The following is an 18,476-nucleotide window of genomic DNA, read 5'->3' as shown; positions in this document are numbered from 1 at the left end:
GGTATTTCTGAACACTGCAATGGCACAATGGTCACTCAGATCGTTCCCAAAAACACCAGCATCAGTATATTTGTGGGGGGCATTTGTTATTAGATCAAGGAGCGACAATCTAGAGGGACATTTAACATCAGGCCAAGTTGGGAAATGTATTAATTGACTTAGATTTATTGAGTCACGAGGCTGAGGACAACCAATCAAGGTTTAGATCCCCTACCAAGACAAACTCACCAGAGTTCAACCCTGAGACACAGTTATGTAGGGAACTTAGAACCTCACTGCAGGCTGAGGGGGATCTATAACAGCCTATGACTGTAAGGGAATGTCCTTGTTTAAATTGAAGTTTCAATTCCAGAAATTCAAACTGTTTGCTAATAGATAGAGAGGAAAGTAGCATGAAAAATGTTACACAGGGATCCAGAATAGGACCTGCTCAGCTGAGACACCAAAACCTGATAGAAGCAGGTAGGCTACCTGTGGTAACACCTCAATTTTAGCCCATTAACTCGCTCTGTGGTGCAATTTATGAAAAAGGTTCAAAAGATGGGACAATTAAAACGGAATCATAGATCATTAAAATAATTTTAAGAACCCTTTAAAACCCACTTAAACAACTGTTTAAAAGTTTAAAAAAAAATTTGTTTGCGTGCAGCCATCTTGGATTTCAATTAATACGAACCAAATAAAATGGACTCATTTGTTTATTTATTTATTTATATGTACAACTAAAGCCAAACTGGCCTAGGTGTTCTGCACAGTTGATGCTCTCAGTATTTGAACCATTTATAATAGAAGTCAGTAAAACAAACAGTGAAGAAAACATGGTAACTTAATCTTAAATTCTGCCAAAAATAAATATTTTGAAGTGAATGCATTGTAGAAACTCACAGAATGGTGCATAACATAGTGCTATCTAGCTGTTGGCTAAAGTTGTTTTGGTCTGTGACAGAACAGGTCAGCCAGAAAATGCCTAATACTAACAAGCTGAAAGGGATATTTCCACCTGGCTCAGCAGAGTCACTTCATTGAATAAATTGATTCCCTGCTGGTACTTGTATACTGGGGCAAGGCTAATTGTCTATGGCATAACTGTGCATGTAATATGATGTAATATTTCAATGATTTCATAGCTTGCGGTTTTGCTGGAAGGTTCACGTTTTGAAGTAGTTGCCGTCAGGTCCAGGGTTTCAGGAACTCTTTTAATACACTGACAAACCCTAAGGTCTTTCAAACAACTAAAACAAGATGTCACACTTCACTGGGAATCACACGTTACATGTCGCTCTTGCATATTTGGTGTATTTTAATTAATACTTCAATAAAACAAACAAGAAAACAGGAAGTTGAGACTTTTCCCAGATTTGAAGAGTAGAGGAGGATAAGTTTCTGGGCTGCATGTTTGTGTCACTTCATAGCAAGAAGATTTCCATAATGTATCTGTGTTGGTTATGATCTATTTTATTTCTTTATTTCTGTAAATGAATACATGACTTTGCTGTCTGTGTATATGTATCTAGGATGATTGTTGACCTGGAGTTATCAAACAAGCGTCACAGCTTGGTGCAGACTTTGTCCGGTGGCATGAAGAGGAAGTTGTCAGTGGCCATCGCCTTCGTTGGCGGCTCCAGGGCCGTCATCCTGGACGAGCCCACAGCGGGGGTAGACCCGTATGCCCGCAGGGCCATCTGGGACCTCATCCTTAAATACAAACAGGGTGAGTGGCTGCTCAGTTGTCACAAGGCTGTGGGAATCTGCTATATTTCACTAATAATTTACATTATTGCTGCAGATAGTCCTGGAGCCAAAGTCTCAAAAATGGGTTGAATCTGACATGGTCTGCCATACTTTTTATTTGTGTTTTTTCTGTTAACTTTTACCCTAAGAAGCAATAATTGGAGGGTCTGCTCTGCCGGAAATATCGCGAAAAAAAATTGTGGCCAGTTTAGTGTATGCATCCTTAATTTTTTTATCAGAAAAATGCAAAAAAAAAATTCCTCAAATCCTCAGTGGGTTGGGTAGGCTGTCAATACATGCATTCCAGATACAGAGAACACATGCTGACAACATCCACTGAAAAAATAACTCTTAACACATATAATAGAAAACAAAACAAATATAAAAATCCAACCTAAATTAATGGACCTGTGGTGATTTCACTATTAGTTAGCGATCAACAGGCTCGGAACCTCCGCATTTTAGGCTATTCTCATAATTCTGAAACACATGCTGTATATTTTATATGGTTGTTAATGTCCATATTATTAAACATTATGGCCGAGGCATGTTTTTTTAATTTCAACAAAATGCTGTTCTCCCAATGGAAATATGTCACTCAAGGTATATAATACAGCAAAATGGCTTTCATTATTTTATTGCCTCTGATGACAACTATTACAACTTTTACAACGGAACAAAATCATTTAACATAACTTAATTAACGAGGTGCAGGTCCCCGTGAAGTGGGATAATCAGGAGGGTGGAACACTGCAGATACTGGTCTGGGACAAACCTTCACCCCTCACCACCCGAGGAGACAGCAAACAAGACCGGCAGGATGGGTTATACAGCAGTGTGAGAAACACACACACACACACACACACACACACACACACACACACACACACACACACTTGTATACACGCGGCTTACTTACGTGTCCCTGTCGTCAAGTGCAAGTTCAATCCTTGAACATCTGTTGGGGTCCCCAGTGCACAGACATGCAATGCCACAATTCACATTGGCCCTTGCACAGGAGCATCCTCTGGTGCACATGCTTTTCTTGCACCGGGAGTATTTGCTGTGTTTCAGTTCGAAAGGGTTTGGCCTCTTTCAGCATCCTGGTTGCCACCAGTTTGCCATTGACAAGTTGTCTCCCTAAATCAGTGGCAGCTGGGTAGGTTGGCTGAACCACGTGTGCCCGATTACACACAGCCAACTGATGCAGAGCTGGCGTAATAGGGAGGCATCTTCAGTTGGTGGAAGGCAACGCATGTCTCCTTTGATGCTCACAATGAGATCTCAGTGCATCTCGAGAACCACAAAAGTCACTTCTGTCAGAAAGTCACACCATGTATCGCTGTGTCGCTGTTATATCCTCTTACTGAAGATCTAGGCTTTTTTCACATTTTTAGCATTTTTCTGATAAAAAATAAAGGGTACATACACTAAAACGGTACAACAATACACATTTTTTCTGCAATATTTGCAGCAGAGCAGACACTCCAATTATTGCTTCTCAGGGTCAACGTTAACAGAAAAAACACAAATAAAAAGTATGGCAGACCATGTCAGGTTCAACCCATTTTATTGAGCTTTTGAGACTTTAGCTCACCGACTAAGATGCACTTTCTGTCCATGTATAGATGTCTTGTTGTTTGTCTGTTCAAGTGTGTGTTATATCTGTGCAACAGGTCGCACCATTCTGCTGTCCACCCACCACATGGACGAAGCAGACCTCCTGGGAGATCGCATCGCCATCATCTCGCACGGGAAGCTCAAGTGCTGTGGCTCACCTCTCTTCCTGAAGAGCACCTATGGAGATGGATACAAACTGACGCTGGTCAAAAAGCAGAGCGATGGCCAAGGTACATGCACCAGTCCTGCACAGGCTGTAGCCCCTGCCACCTTTTGTATTCACAATGTAATTAATGTAAATTGAGTTCTCTTTCATAATATTTCTTTCGATGTCTCCGATGTTTCCTTCAGCTTCATTTACAACATGCAGAACGATAGCTTCACACAGGTTAACGTGAAGTGACGTGGGGCCTCTTTAGGGAGGTTTCCTACTGAGATGTCATTGCAAATCAACCATTGTTGTTTTATGGAGACGGGATGCGGCTGCTCACTGATGCATTTAGTGTCGGGTGCCCCCCTGAAAGAAGACCCTGGCCTGAGCTAACAAAATCTAGTTGTGAGGGAAAGCCGCTCCCACCTGTGGGCTGAGGGCCCCCACGATGGCGCTCGAAAACAATAGAAAACAGGTCTCTGTTCATTCCACAGAAAATGTGTCTTTATACAGTATTCCTTGCCTGTATATATTCTAATCTTGGGGTGAATATAGCACGTTCTGTTTAGCTTTACTATTCTTTAAAAAACAGTCAACGCTTATAATTCCTCTGGAGAGGATGGGGACTGCCTTCTGAAAGCTCACAGTTTCTCCTTGATATCCTTCTCTCATTTGTCACCTGTCTCTCGCCGGCTCTTTCCTCCCACTGTTTCCCAGGCGGAGCTGGACAACTGCTCAGGCCAAACTCTCCCTCTGTGTAATCACTCTGACGGGAAGCCCTCTGCCCTTCATATCTTTGGTCGCCTCCTCCGCCCTCTGATATAGCTGCATCCCATCCTCATAAAACACTCATAGTTTAGCTGGGAACGGAGTCTGGAAGCGGATACTTCTCTGCTTTAACACTCGTTTCGCCTCAGCATATTCCTTCCTCTTCTGCAGGACTGCTGGGGGGTAATCCTGGTCAAAATAAATCAGCCTCCCGTTTAGATAAACTTTCTTTTTTCCCCAAGCCTTGCGCAGAATCTCTTCTTTGACCCTATAGTGGAGGAAATTGACTGTCATTGAGCGTGGCCTGTCTTCCCTATCTCCGGAGGGTCTTGGTGCGAGCGCTCGGTGCGCCCTCTCGATATCAAGCTCTGTATTCGGGGGGATCTCCAAAGTGTCCCGCAACAGTTTTTCCACAAACTCCACCATAGACGAGCCCTAGGCTCCTTCGGGAACATTATATATCCTTAAATTCTCCCGTCGGGATCTCCCTTCATGGTCAAGCAGCTTGTTTTCTTGCTGATGCATGACTTTTATCATTTTATTCAACACCTGCTCAACATTTTGAACCCGGTCTGACTATTTTTTGGTTAACATTATTGATCTCTGATGATGTTGTTCTTTTGTGTCTTTTCAGAAGTCCCGAATCTCATCCAAAACTTTAGCCAGACATGCGGCGTCACTTGAGCATGAGTTAGCATTAGCTTTGCCATCTTGTACCTGTGCAGGAGAGCTGTCCTCCGGTTTACGTCATTCGCCTTCTTTGTTTGTACTCGTCTTTTTCACCATTCTTGCCCCTCTTTTCTGTTCAAAAAGTATCTGAAATGATCGTATTTGACGGTCGAATGGGGCGAAATGACTATTTAAGCGAGGGAGCTGTTACTTTAGGCAGCCATTCAGGATGGTAATGTCACCGGAACCCCCGATATTTCATGCACTTTTAGTGCATCAGTCATGTGCTCAACTCTTCCTGGGCGATGTGAGGATGATTTTGAAGCCCAACCCGGCCTTTGTGCCCAAGGTGGTGGGTTCATGTTCTCCTATTGACCTTGTGGCCTAACACGGATAGGACAGAGGGTTTCAGGAGAAGTGATCAGCTGTTCCTCATAAGGGGAAACCCAATACCATGAGCTATCGCCTGTCCCACTGGGTGGTGGGCCTATAGGAGTCAGGGTTTGCAGCCGCCTGTGGGCCTGCGAGCGCATTTGACTTGGAGCCTGGGCCTTATTCAGGGGGGTTTCTATTCAGGCATTTGTGCTGCGGCGAGTTGGTCATTGCCTCTCACTTTTGTTCGTTTCTATATGCTTGACGTTTCGTTTTACTGTTCTCATAGGAGCAGAGTACTTTCCCTGTGGGTTGGTGGATGCTTGATAAGCTTGTCTGGCAATACGCTACCACATCCCATAGTCAGACATCGAAACAAAATATTATGAAAGAGAAGGCTATTTTTAGTTATTTAATAACTTTAGGTTATTAACATTACCCTGGTTCTATGAGCATTATGAGTGAGATGTTATTAGTGTTATAAGTTTCCCTCTAACTCCATCACACGTATGTCTGTGTCGAGCCCTATAGTTGTGAAATTAGTTTATTCACTATCTTGGGGTGGATTACAAGACATGTCTTTTCGAGTTTTTTTTTTTCATATTTTAATATTTAATAATATTTATTTAATATAGCACCAAAAGAGGCACTTTAGTTAGAACCATCCCCAATAACCCTTTGGGCTGGGTCTAATATTAGTCACACTCGTACTGCTTCGCATCAAAAATTTGCTTTTTAAAGGCAAGCTATTAAAAATATTATTCCTTATTAGGGCCCGAGCATGAATGCTAAGGGCCGAAATGGCTCATGGCACAAATTTGTGCATGGAACTTTGTTTGTTGTTATCCTTCAGATTATGATTATTATTATTATTATGAATGACATTATGTGTCATTGCGGTCATTTTTGAGGTCTGCATAAAAACTCTTGAAACTTCACAGACAGGTCAGGTCTGGTTATACATTCTGCTTTGATTGAGCAAATTTTTTTCACCTACATCTGACCTTGATTAAAAAATAAAGAAAATATGGATTATTGTAAAGATACTCTATACAAAGTATTTTCTTCAAAAATGGCCAAAATGGATTAGGTGGAGGTAAATTCCAAGACCCAGTTTTGACACCCAGGCGCATGTATTATGCTTTAATGGAGGTTGGGTTTTAGTGGTACATTTTTTTGCACTTAACGGCATGAGTGTAACACTTGTCTATTTTAGCCTTTCTGTAGGAGCTGGAAATAACTAAATCAAATAAAAATGTACAATCTTGCCATATGCATGAACTCAGCCAAAATGATTAGTGTTTAATTTCTTTAAAGGTTTTGAACGGGAATAATAGCTGCGTTATTGCTCTGCAAAATTCCTTGCTTGATGTGAAAGGTTGCCTGTGAAGTGAACATGTAAATAAGTTCATACATCCATCACCTGGATGATTGATTCCTAGGAAACTCAACAGTGGTTTTGAAGCAAACGTATAAATGCTTATCCTCAGTGAACATCGGAGAATAACTTAGTCACACTGAATTTAAAGTGATACAGTCACAACTATAAGACAGGCTGTCTCACCCTCTGTTGTTTTGTCCTCCATTGCTCATCCAGGACAGGGCAGCCAGCTTCAGCCTTCTTCGTGTCTGTCTCCATCCTCCTCGCTGTCTCCTTGCTCAGAGGCTCGGGTCACCCAGTTCATCCGACAGTTTGTGGTGTCCTGCCTGCTGGTGTCAGACTCAAACACGGAGCTGTCCTACGTGCTTCCATCAGAGGCTGTGAAGAAAGGCTGCTTCGAGAGGCTCTTTCAGGTACAGAGTCACTAACAAATCTGTTACTTCAAATCAAATTGTTTTTGTTGTTGTTTTTTTTTGTGGAACTGCGGAGGCGCTACCGGGGCTGTAAGGCTGGTGCAAAGCTAAAAGCTAGGTTAATGGAGAACCGGAGGTGCTTCAAACCATCGATTCCCTCCATGATTATGGGGAACGTCAACTCACTACGGCCAAATAAGATGGATGAGCTGGCCGAATTGGAGAACCAGCGGATCTACCGCGAGTGCAGCTTATTCATCCTGACGGGGACATGGCTAACTGATAGCATACCGGATGCTAACATGGACTTGCAGGGATTCACTGCAGTGCGAGCTGACAGGGACGCGGAGGCATGCGGCAAAGGCAGAGGTGGGGGACTCATCATTTATGTCAACAACCATTGGTGTAACCCCAGGCCATGTCACCGTGAAGGCAGCTTTGTGTGACCCGAATCTGGAGCTGCTTACCGTTAGTATGCGGCCATACTATCTGCCGAGGGAGTTCAGTCACTTGATCGCCCTCTGTGTTTACATTCCTCCGGAGATGAAAACGATGTCTAAAGCAGACGCTGCCTGTGAAGAAATACTTAAAGTCACAGCACTGCTGCAGAGGCAACATCCTGAAGAATTCATCATTATTTGGAGAGAGCGAACAATCTGAATATCTTCTTCAACAGATTCAGCCACTAACTTTCGGTGGCGGTCTTCAAGAGTTGGCATGACAGCATAATTTTTGAGCTCCGGTATCAGCTTAACTTTTCCCACTCAATACTATATTATTCAGTTATTTTGTTACAAATACAGTTGTAAGAATGAAGAAAATGTAAGAAACGGAGGTAAAGTCAGGAGGTGGAGAGAAGCAAGGTGAAGCACATGGCGAAAACGAAAGCCTGGCCACAATTCGGGAAGCAGTGAGCGAAGTCCTAGTTAAAGGAATGGAAACCCTCTAAGCCAAGCTTAACAGTGACCTTCAGGAATTGAGTAACTGCTTTAGAGAAGATTAAAGATTAAAAAACAGATGGACGAATTCACTTCAGAAATTCACAGAAAACTCCAAGATGTGTCAGGCCGGTTTGAAGAGGTCGCAGAGCGGGTTGGAGAGATAGAACATAACATGGTAGATGCAGAGCGGTGAGACATTGGAGCTAAGGGTACGCTCACCCAGTTGCTAACAAACCAGCGAGTATTGCAGGATAAAGTGACAGAAATGGAAGGCCACTCAAGACGGAATAACATCCGAATATATGGAATTCCAGAGGAGGGAGTGGGTACTTCTGAAACCATATTTGTGTTGAACATGATTAAGACACAACTGAGTGAATATATCGACCCGAACTGGAGCAGTGGACTGGGGATAGAGCGAGCATACCGCGTCCTTGCGGCGAAACCATCCGCAGATGCTCCACCATGTACAAGGGTGGTTCGTTTTCTCCAGTTCACTATCAAAGAAAGAATTCTCTAAGCTGCGTGGAAGAAAGGGCTTAGCCACAATAACCGGTGAGTTTACTGAGACCATGACTATGCCGAGGCTGTCCAAAAGAAGAGGAAGGAATATGGCCCTATTAAGAAAGCCCTGAAGGAACACGGAATACGCTTTCAGACTCCACTGACCAGAATGTGAGTTCATCTAAAAACGGGTATGGTTAGGTACTATAACGCGACACAAGCAGCGGAGGATTTGAGAGGACGTGGATTTGACGTGGGCGAGATCACTTGTGAGAGAAAGGCAGTGGCTTTCACAGAGGAAAGCTACTGCCTTGGGATGCGTCTAAGGCTGTCCTGAGGGGTAAGATCATAGCCTGGACAGCCTTATCAAAGAAGACAAAAGCACAACAACCGTTAAATCTAGAAAAAAAATTAAAAGATCATGAACAAACCCATATAGCCAATAAAGACCCAGTCATTATTCAACAAATAAGAATTACTAAGCAGGATATAGACAAAATACTTAGTGAGGAGGTGGAGAAAAACATTTTTGAAACAAAGCAGGAAAACTACTAGCTTGGAAACTCAGAAAGCAACAATCAGAAAACACAATTCATAAGATAAAAGACCCTGTCACAAACAAGATTGTTAAAAATTTAGAAGACATACAAAAAGCCTTTGAGAAATACTACACATCCTTACACTCCAAGAGGGACCAGGCAGACACACAGACAATAACTGAATTTCTAGATTCATTAGACCTTCCTAATATTGGCACAGAAATAAATGAAAAACTAAGTCTACCTATAACAAAGGAGGAGATAAACAAAGCTATTTCAAGTCTGAATAATAATAAGTCACCTGGCATAGACGGATTTCCCCCAGAATGATACAAAACCATGAGGGAACATTTGGTACCTCTTCTGGAAGTCTGCTTTAATTATATTTTAGAGGAGGGGTCTCCTCCGCCATCTTGGAGAGAGGCATTCATATCAGTCATCTCCAAGGAAGGGGAGGACAGGATGGATTGCAAAGGATATAGGCCAATCAGTGTATTAAATGCAGACTAGACGCTTTATGCTACAATCTTAACAAAGAGAATGGAAACCGCAATGCATAGATGAGGACCAAATGGGATTCATTAGGAATAGACAAACACAGGATAACATCAGGAGATCTCTCCATATTATTGAAAACATTAACAAAGAACAATCCAGGGCCATCATCTTAAGTTTTGGATGTTTGGCTTTTGATTCAGTTGGATGGGAGTTTCTTTATGCAGTAATGAAAAGATTTGGCTTTGGAAATACATTTATAAGTGGTATTCAGGCGCTTTATTCCTCCCCAGTAGCAAGGATCAAGGTTAATGGCAGCCCCTCAGATCCCATTAGTTTGGAGCGAGGATGTAGACAGGGCTGCCCTGCAGCCCCAGCCTCTTCAACTTGTTTATTGAGCCCTTGGCCCAAGCAATAAGACTGGAGGAAAAACTGAAATATATTTCCATTGGAGGAGAGGAATATAAAGTAAGCCGATGATGTACTTGTCACATTAATTGACCCAGCCTCTGGCCTCCCAGTTTTAATGGATATGCTTGAAACATATGGGAAATATTAAGGATATGTCCTTAATGTTAATAAAACCCAGGTTATGACCCAGGTAATTTCACTCCCACACAGGAAATTGTCACAAAATATATGTTCAATTGGTTCTCCACCCAAATCAAATACATTTGAGATCAGTCCCAGTTATTCAAATCTAATTATAACTGTGTGAACAAAAAAAATATATGATGACCTTGATAGATGGAGCCTCCTCCCCCTCGATTTTGGCGATAGAATTAGATCGGTCAAGATGAACATCTTGCCCAGATTTCTATATCTTTTCTTGTCACTTCCTATAGACATTCTCCCAAAACAATTCAGAGAATGGAACCGGTATATCTCACTATATGGAACAAAAAGAGGCCAAGAGTAAAATTTTACACACTTCAGTTACCAAAGGATAAGGGGCGCTTGGCTCTCCCATCCTTAAAGCGGAAGTAGACCGGAAGTTCCTATTAACGCTTTTTTTTAGTGTGTATCAGCGTCATTACCTTGTTTATGAAGCCCTGAAGGTTCAAAACAAACGGTTCAGCCACTGCTGAGAACGCTGTGTTTATTGTAATCTCTGGCTCAGTGAGATCTCTGAAAATCCCTTTATAGTTACGTAAACATCGGTTCTCTGGAACAGCCGATCGTCCTGCTCCGGGCGGTAGTCCGGGCACATCGGGTTGCATACATTTGAACCGCAGAAGAAGAATATCGTCCATTGTGGAGGTGTTTCACGATATTCTGACTCTGGGTCTGACTCCGGGTCAAAGTCATGAAAGGGACTGCGGCGGGGAGTTGGACGAAGCTATTTTTAAACACTGTTAAAACAATGTTTTGATAATGAGGAGCAGTGCATCCACCGTTCCAGAAGGGGGAGCTGCGCTTCTGAGAGCTGGTGTGCCGAATGTCACTTCCGGGGTACTGGCCAATCACAACACAGTCTGTCTTCTCAGGCAAGATTCATGTCTGAAATAGCGCGTCTGACAAGTGCTTCGAAAAGGACAGATTACTTGAGATCGGCTCGTTTCCAGCAACTAGGACGTTCTTGACCATAAAAACAAGTTAATGTATGTTAGTAGACCTCCATACCTAACATATATGTGCAACAGGACCACTCTATGTGACCTTTAAAGGATTACTATATATCAGCTAAGGCCACTTGTATGCCTGTGTAACCCATCTTATGAAGCTAAATGGAAAGATATAGAGACACCTTTGACAGATGTCCCTATACAATTACTCATTACTAGGTTGTATTGACAACGATAAGGAAAAATCACAGGCAGAAAGCCAATGGGTAAACTTATCATTGAAGATATGAGCTGAAGTAGTTCAACGCTCTCAGTTCCAGAGAGAGGTAAAATTACTCGGGTGGCCTGCATACGACCCTGACTACAAGCCGTCATTGTATGACCTCAGATATAGACAATGGGTCTATCATGGCATTAAATCTCTATGCACAATAGTTAAAAACAGGGCGCTTCATAGCTTTGAACATCTATGTCAGGTTTATGGGCTGAGTAAAGAGGATTTCTACAGGTATTTACAAATCTCTGATTCATTCTGTAAAGAGGTTAAGGATCTTGACCAGAGGGAATTGTCACCTGTTGTCCAGTTGTTTGTTGATGCCTGTAACTGCAGAAACTGTAAAGGACTGATAAGCAGACTGTCCTGTGGAATCACATCACTCAAAGGACTCCACAGAGTATGTAAAGCAACGCTGTTAAAAAGAACTGGACATTGAAATAACAGAGGACATGTGGATGAACGCTTGGAGAACACAGTCCTCTTCTACTAACTCATTTGTTTGGAGAGACTTTCGCTGGAAAAATTTGATTCACTTTTTTATCCAGACAATCCAGACCTACTGGAAGGAGGTGACAGAAGTCATTGATAAAGTGTTGGGTTTTAGTGTGGACGTAACATTCATTTATCTTTACGCGTGCCATTTCCCTGAGGGATTGACTAAAGACGATGAGTATCTCTTAAAAATTCTGTTGCAGCTGGGAAAAACTACTACAGCTCTGCATGGAGAGGTTCCAGATGCTGAGTGAGGCGTAGCAATCTGTGGCACTTGGGAAATCTAAGAAGTCTGTAGCTCTCAGGAGGCAGGAGACCTGCCGACCTGAGGCAGAGCAATGGCGAGTCAAAAAACCCACAAATGCCAGAATAATAGGTACAGTGTTGAGGAAGAGTGAGTTTGTGACAGCTCAGAGCCAATTGTACTTCCTGAGGAGGCTACAATCGTTTAACATCTGTAAGAAGCTCTTGTGGATGTTTTACCAGTCCGTGGTGGCCAGTGTTCTCTCCTACGCTGTGGTGTGCTGCGGAGGGAGCACAAAGGCAGACCTCTACAGACTGGAAAAGCTGATAAGAAGGCCTGACTCGGTGGTAGGAATGAGGCTGAACCCTCTGGTGACAATGGCAGAGAGAAGAACTCTCAACAAACTGCTGAGCATCCTGGACAATGCCAGCCACCCTCTGCACACTGTCATCAGCAGCCAGAGGAAACGGAAGCCTCAGCAACAGGCTTCTCCTCCCCAAGTACAGGACCAACAGGCTGAGAGACTCTAAACTAATTTCCGTAATCACAATGTGCAATAATCACAATATGCAAAAAGTATATTGAGGACTTGGGGAATACGGGTTACCTATGTATGTGTATGTATGTACGTTTGTATGTGTGTATATGTATGTATATAGTATGTACATACATACATATGTGTGTCGGCGGTGGCTCGAGTCCGAGCATTGTTTCCTGGACAGGTTCAACTTGACCTCAGTTAATTTGTAGCTGTTTTTGGATGACGATGTCTGATATGGCTGCCCAAGCCCAGCACTGTGTGGAAGAGTCGAGGGCATTTTGAGTAGGGCAGGGTTGTTGGGGAGCGAGGCTGGAGAAGCCGCTCTTTACGTCTCTGTCTCTTGTCTTCTTCTTTCCACCGACGTTTGTTTTCCATTTGGTCTGTCCCCAGAGTGATCCACCCAGTGCAGTCTTCAGCGAGAGTCTCCCAGTTAGCATGATCAATGTTGCAGTGAAGGAGTGGCCTTCAGTTGGTCGAGAAACCGACGTTTAGGGGCTCCTCGGGATATTGTGCCATGTTCAAGTTGCGATCTGGTGGGGGTGTCGGGTTGCGGGCATTCTCCTGACGTGTCCTGCCCAGCTGAGGTGGTGTCGTGCCATCGTAGTCTCAATGCTAAGGAGGTTGGCTTGGAGAAGGACATCTTGCCATTTGACCTTCAGGATAGCACGGAGTTTCTGCTGTTGGAACCGCTCCAGCTTTTTGATGTCGCTTCTGTACAGGACCCACACCTCAGAGCCATAGAGGAGGGTAGAGAGAACGATGGCTCGGAACACCATGATTTTTGTATGAAGGTTGAGGTCGTGGTTATGAAAGACACATTTTGAGAGCCTCCCAAAAGCTGCATGTGCTGAGCGAATCCTGTTGTCAATGTCTTTCTGCGCAGTGCCATCGCTGGAAAGGTAGATTCCAAGGTAGGGAAACTCATCCACAGTCTCAAGGACTTCGCCCCGGAGACGTTCAGTGCTGGTGTCAGGAGGGGGATGGCCCGGGGCTACCTGCACAAGTTTCTTGGTATTCCCAGTGTTAGAGGTGAGACCAAAGCGGGAGTACGTACCATCAAAGACATCAACAGTAGTCTGGAGGGTGTCAACTGTGTCAACAGCGGTCGCGTTGTCATCAGCGTACTGCAGCTCCCGTACTATGACCGAGGTGGTGAGTCGGCCGGCTAGGCGTCCTGTATTGAAGAGGCCTCCATCTATTCGGCAGCGAAGACGGATGCCAGAGGCCGTGTCAGGAAGCTTGTGAATCATAGCCCCAAGGTAGAGGGAGAAGAGAGTGGGGGCCAGAACGCAGCCCTGCTTCAGACTAGTGGTAATGGAGAAGGGATCAGAGATGGTGTTCTTCGCAACGATGCGACCAGTCATCCCGTCATGAAGTGCCTGTACAAGATCTGTGAAGTGGTCGGAACAGCCAAAGCGTCTCAAGGTTGCCCATATAGCAGGTTTTGGGACGCTGTCGAAAGCCTTCTCCAGGTCCCAGAAGATGAACAGAAGCGGTCGTCGTTGCTCACGAGACTTCTCCTGCAGCAGGCGGACACAGAAGATCATGTCAATTGTGCCACGAGATAGTCGGAAGCCGCACTGTGACTGGTAGGACTTCCTCAGCGACAGCTAGGAGCCTGTCTAGCATATATATACACATATATATGTGTACTGTGTATGTGATATATATGTGTATATATATATATATATATATATATATATATATATTCTATGCATATTTTAGATGTTATCTTATATTATATTTTATTTATATTTTATGGTGCCGGCTAACTGGGGTGTTTTTCTTTCCTGTCTCCTGTAAATAAATTTAATTCAACAGTGTTGTGTGTGAATGCTGGAATTGTTCATTTCACAGAGGGAACCTCCCAAAGGGATTAATAAAGTGGTCTGTCTGTCTGTCTGTCATTAGTATAACAGGTACAGAGAAGGTATCCAAGCCTACAACAGCTGTGTCAGTTTAAATTGATTATCTTTGGGGTAAAATTTGTTTGAGTGTGTTTGTGCTCATATCTTTAGCAGGCCGTGAGGACACATCTTGATTCAAACCTTTGTTATAATAATTATTATATATAATAGAAAATAGTGGCTGAACACATGTGAAACAAAGTCTTATCATCTGTTTACCTGTTCACTTGGGAGTAACTACACTATACCAGAGTGAGAAAACCTTCAGAGCCTTTGTTCCACTGAACACCGATTTTCATAGTTTTCTGTCGAACACAGCTGTTCTCTTGCTTGTTATTGTTGTGGCTTGTGGCTCTCTCCAGGCTTTAGAGCAGAGCTTGGATAGCCTGGCACTGACCAGTTTTGGGGTGATGGACACCACCTTGGAAGAAGTCTTCCTCAAAGTGTCTGAGGAGGACCAGTCGCTAGAAAACAGTGATGCTGGTGAGTGTTCTACTGTTCCTATAGTTTTTAGCTTTCATCATTCATTCATAACTTTCTCCAGACACTTATTTTTGTGTCAGCGTTCTTTCTTTGACTCCAGGCTAAGATAAAAAACTTTTCCCTCCTCTATCTTTGTCACTGTGCAGACATGAAGGGTTCCCCAGGGAGCAGCTCACCAGGGAAATCCTCCATGGGTTCAGGACTGGGGGTGACACAGGGTGAGACTGGACCGGTGGAAAGTGAGAAGCCAGAGGTGGAGCTGAGCAATCTAGTGAAGTGTTCTCATCTCAACCAGAGTCAGACCTCACTGAAATCCTCCTCGTCTGTTGGTTCAGTGAGGGGGGATGAAGGGGGACTCTACGCAGACTTCTACGGAGACTACTGTCCCCTCTTTGACAACGGTCAAGAGTCTGACTCTGCCAGCCTCAGGGGTAAGTCCATGTCCGGACTGCAGTCTCATGTTTAAAATTTTTTGCACGTTTTACACAAATCTATTATTTATAGCAATGCCATTTACATGGAATCTGGTCTTTTTCAGTCCTGGTTTGGGCAACTATGGCTTTGTATCCAGATTGTATCTAGCTTGACTGACAGAGACAGTCACAGATTTCTGAAGACTATGTCAATATGGACACATGCAGATTGGATCTGATCACTTGCAATATATAATGTGAACACTTGGTAAGGTCAGATCAGATATGCTTACACACCTGCAGTCTAAACCAGGCCTGTTTGGCACAACAGACAATGTGACAAAGTAGAACACAACATAGGCCTACACTTGACATCAGGAAATAACACTGGCAAAAGAAACAGGCACATTTCTAGCAGGGGCAACTATATAGGCTTATCTGTAGAGTCCATATCTGTAGCATTTACACTTTCCACTACATGCCTTGGTGCACCCACATTTTGTCAACTCCCAACAACTCTCCACAATAGGTGGAAGTGGAGTCCAGAAGACTTTCCTCTCCTCGTCCTGCTTAACCCATCCCCAGTAGGAGGGGCTTGGCATTTGTGGCTGTTTCTTCAATGCCTGTCCCCACACATATCCATATCATTAGAAGCACATTTGGCATGCATTGAGTGCTGCTTGGGTTGGTAGGATCAACTCATATTGGCCACGTTTCCCAGATTCAATCTTTCTTAAGGACTTAAGAAGGCTCTTAAGAAGGAACGGCTAAGAAGGAGCACTAAGATACGGGTGTTTCCCAGACGCGTTCTTAACTGCCTTCTTAGGAGAACTGTAAGATCAAGCCAAAGAAGCTTCTTAAGAAGCTCTTAATGAGAGCTGTTCACCACGGTGGTGCTGAAACTGAATCAATTGATGCCAGGCAAACCGATCACCCACCACTTTATCAGCGCATGAGTCACACACAGCGCCCCGTGGTCCCCCCACACAGGTGCAATTAGGCTCAGGGGCGCCTGCAGGAATTAATGCTATGGTACACACGCCCGTCTCTCCCGCTCAAACAAAGTGTTTGCACGTGGATATAGCATTAAGTTCATTTTGAAAACGTGTGTGTGTACCATCAGGTGTATCCAAGTAGTAATCAAGCCCATTAGCGCATATAAGCCCGTGAATAATGGCACACACGTGACAATGGAAGAAATCGGCAGCAAAAGAACCAAGTGGGCAACATCGTTTACCGCGGAGGAGATGGGCGTGTTGGTGGACGAGGTGTGGAAGCACCGTGAAGTTTTATTTGGTGTAACGAAAGGTAAGAAAAATATCACGGTGAAGAACCGTGTATGGCAGGCTATAGCGGAGAAGATGTCCCCCTCCAGCCCATGTGGCCTGCGTGACTGGGGTGCTGTCCGAAAGAAGTGGCAGGAATTCCAAAGCCAGACCAAGAAGAAGAGTGCCCAGGTGAGGAGGGAAGCCATGGGCACGGGTGGTGGAGCACCTGGTGGGACGACCCTCACTCCCGATGAAGAGAAAGTCCTGTCCATAATCGGGAAGACGGCCTCTGAAGGCATCACAGGGGGCATTGATGTTGAGGGGGATGAGGGCCTCTCAGAAAGTGAGGAAGAGTAGCCATCCGGGAGCGGAGCAGGGACATGCACGCCCACAGGAGAGGACAACCCCACACAGCCGTGCCCTGTCCCCGTGCGCCAACCAGCAGGGCCCGGTGTCCGCATGCTTGGAGGCTTAACCAGGCGGCCTGCAATAACCACCTGCACCTGCAGCGAGACGCTGGTGTGCTTGGAGAGGGAGAAGCTGGTGGTGCTGCGGGGGATAGAGGGCCAGCTCGTAAGACAAACGGCCCTTCAGGAAGAGATGGTCCGGATGAAGCAGGAGAGGTTGGAGCTGGACCGGAGACAACTGGCGCTTGCCGAGGCGCAGTTCAACCGTCCCTCCATCTCCGTTCCAACCATCCTTCCCCAGGATTCATGTACGGGACATTTCTATTTTTTTATCTGCATTACGCAATGTATCCCATTCAATTTCATTAATCAATCCCCCTTCATTGCAGGTGATGCAGACGCCCAGTAAAGCCGGAGACGCAACCCCTCCTCCCTCATTATGCTTTTAATAAACTTTGGTTTCCTTTTCAACCATGTATTGTGTGGATCATTTTGCATTGAAAAAGCCTGTCTGGCTCCGCGCTCGGCGACGCTGTTGATTAGCAGCGAGAATGTGCTGTATTGCAGCCATGGTTTCTCACACATGCAGACTTTGGCAACGCCTTTATATAGAGTAGCAGGTGAAGCCTCTCTGGATTAGGTTCAGCTGTGCTCAATTACATCTGTTTCCTTGATATCTGTGAAATGCCACAGGGTTGTTGATGTTTTTTAAAAATATTTTATAGTACTATAAACTCATAAACGTGTAATTCAATAAGAGTTTTTTCTTCTCTACTATTAGACTATGTTTCTTGCGCCAGTGGTCCACAGCTATGAGCGCATTTCAAAATTGAACATTGTTTTATTATTTCAAAAAGTGGAGAATATAAATTTCCCTGATGCGGCTTGATCACTGTAACCTAGAAATCTAGACGCCCCTAGCGGCTATTATCACTGAACATTTGATCGCTAAGAAGGCTGTTAAGAGTGGGTCAGCTCGATCTTACGTTTCCTTCTTAGTGAAAGATCTTCTTAAGCTAAGAGCGACTCTGGGAAACACGTTCTTCTTTCACAGCGTTCTTAAGAGCGCTCCAAAGAAGATCTTAGCGCTAAGAGCTTCTTAACGAATCTGGGAAACGCGGCCATTGTCTTTGCTTTCTGGCAAAGAGATCCAGCCTTGCCTTGTTAACAGTTGTAATATCGCTGGACCTGTAGTACATCAACACAACAAATCTCTCCAAAGCTTGGATGTCACTATCCTCCACTGCAGAGGGACATTTGCTGAGTCTGGCAAAGGTCTTTGAGACCTCATCACA

General features: G+C 44.2%; 1 protein-coding gene across 1 annotated transcript in view; it reads left to right on the top strand.

Moving 5' to 3' along the window:
* abca2 (ATP-binding cassette, sub-family A (ABC1), member 2) overlaps positions 1 to 18,476 on the top strand; it is a gene marked incomplete at its 3' end in the record, with an annotated part of 113,561 nt that overhangs the window by 39,639 nt on the left and 55,446 nt on the right. The window contains exons 16-20 of the mRNA XM_083886181.1: positions 1,515 to 1,711; positions 3,408 to 3,607; positions 6,914 to 7,105; positions 14,973 to 15,093; positions 15,240 to 15,524. Of these exons, the coding sequence (XP_083742307.1) occupies positions 1,515 to 1,711; positions 3,408 to 3,607; positions 6,914 to 7,105; positions 14,973 to 15,093; positions 15,240 to 15,524 (995 nt within the window). The remainder of the gene's footprint in view (positions 1 to 1,514; positions 1,712 to 3,407; positions 3,608 to 6,913; positions 7,106 to 14,972; positions 15,094 to 15,239; positions 15,525 to 18,476) is intronic.

This window comes from Microchirus variegatus (assembly GCF_963457635.1).
Source record: "Microchirus variegatus genome assembly, chromosome: 3".
In the NCBI taxonomy this organism is placed as follows: Eukaryota; Metazoa; Chordata; class Actinopteri; order Pleuronectiformes; family Soleidae; genus Microchirus; species Microchirus variegatus.
This window is presented reverse-complemented; position numbering and strand designations above follow the sequence as displayed.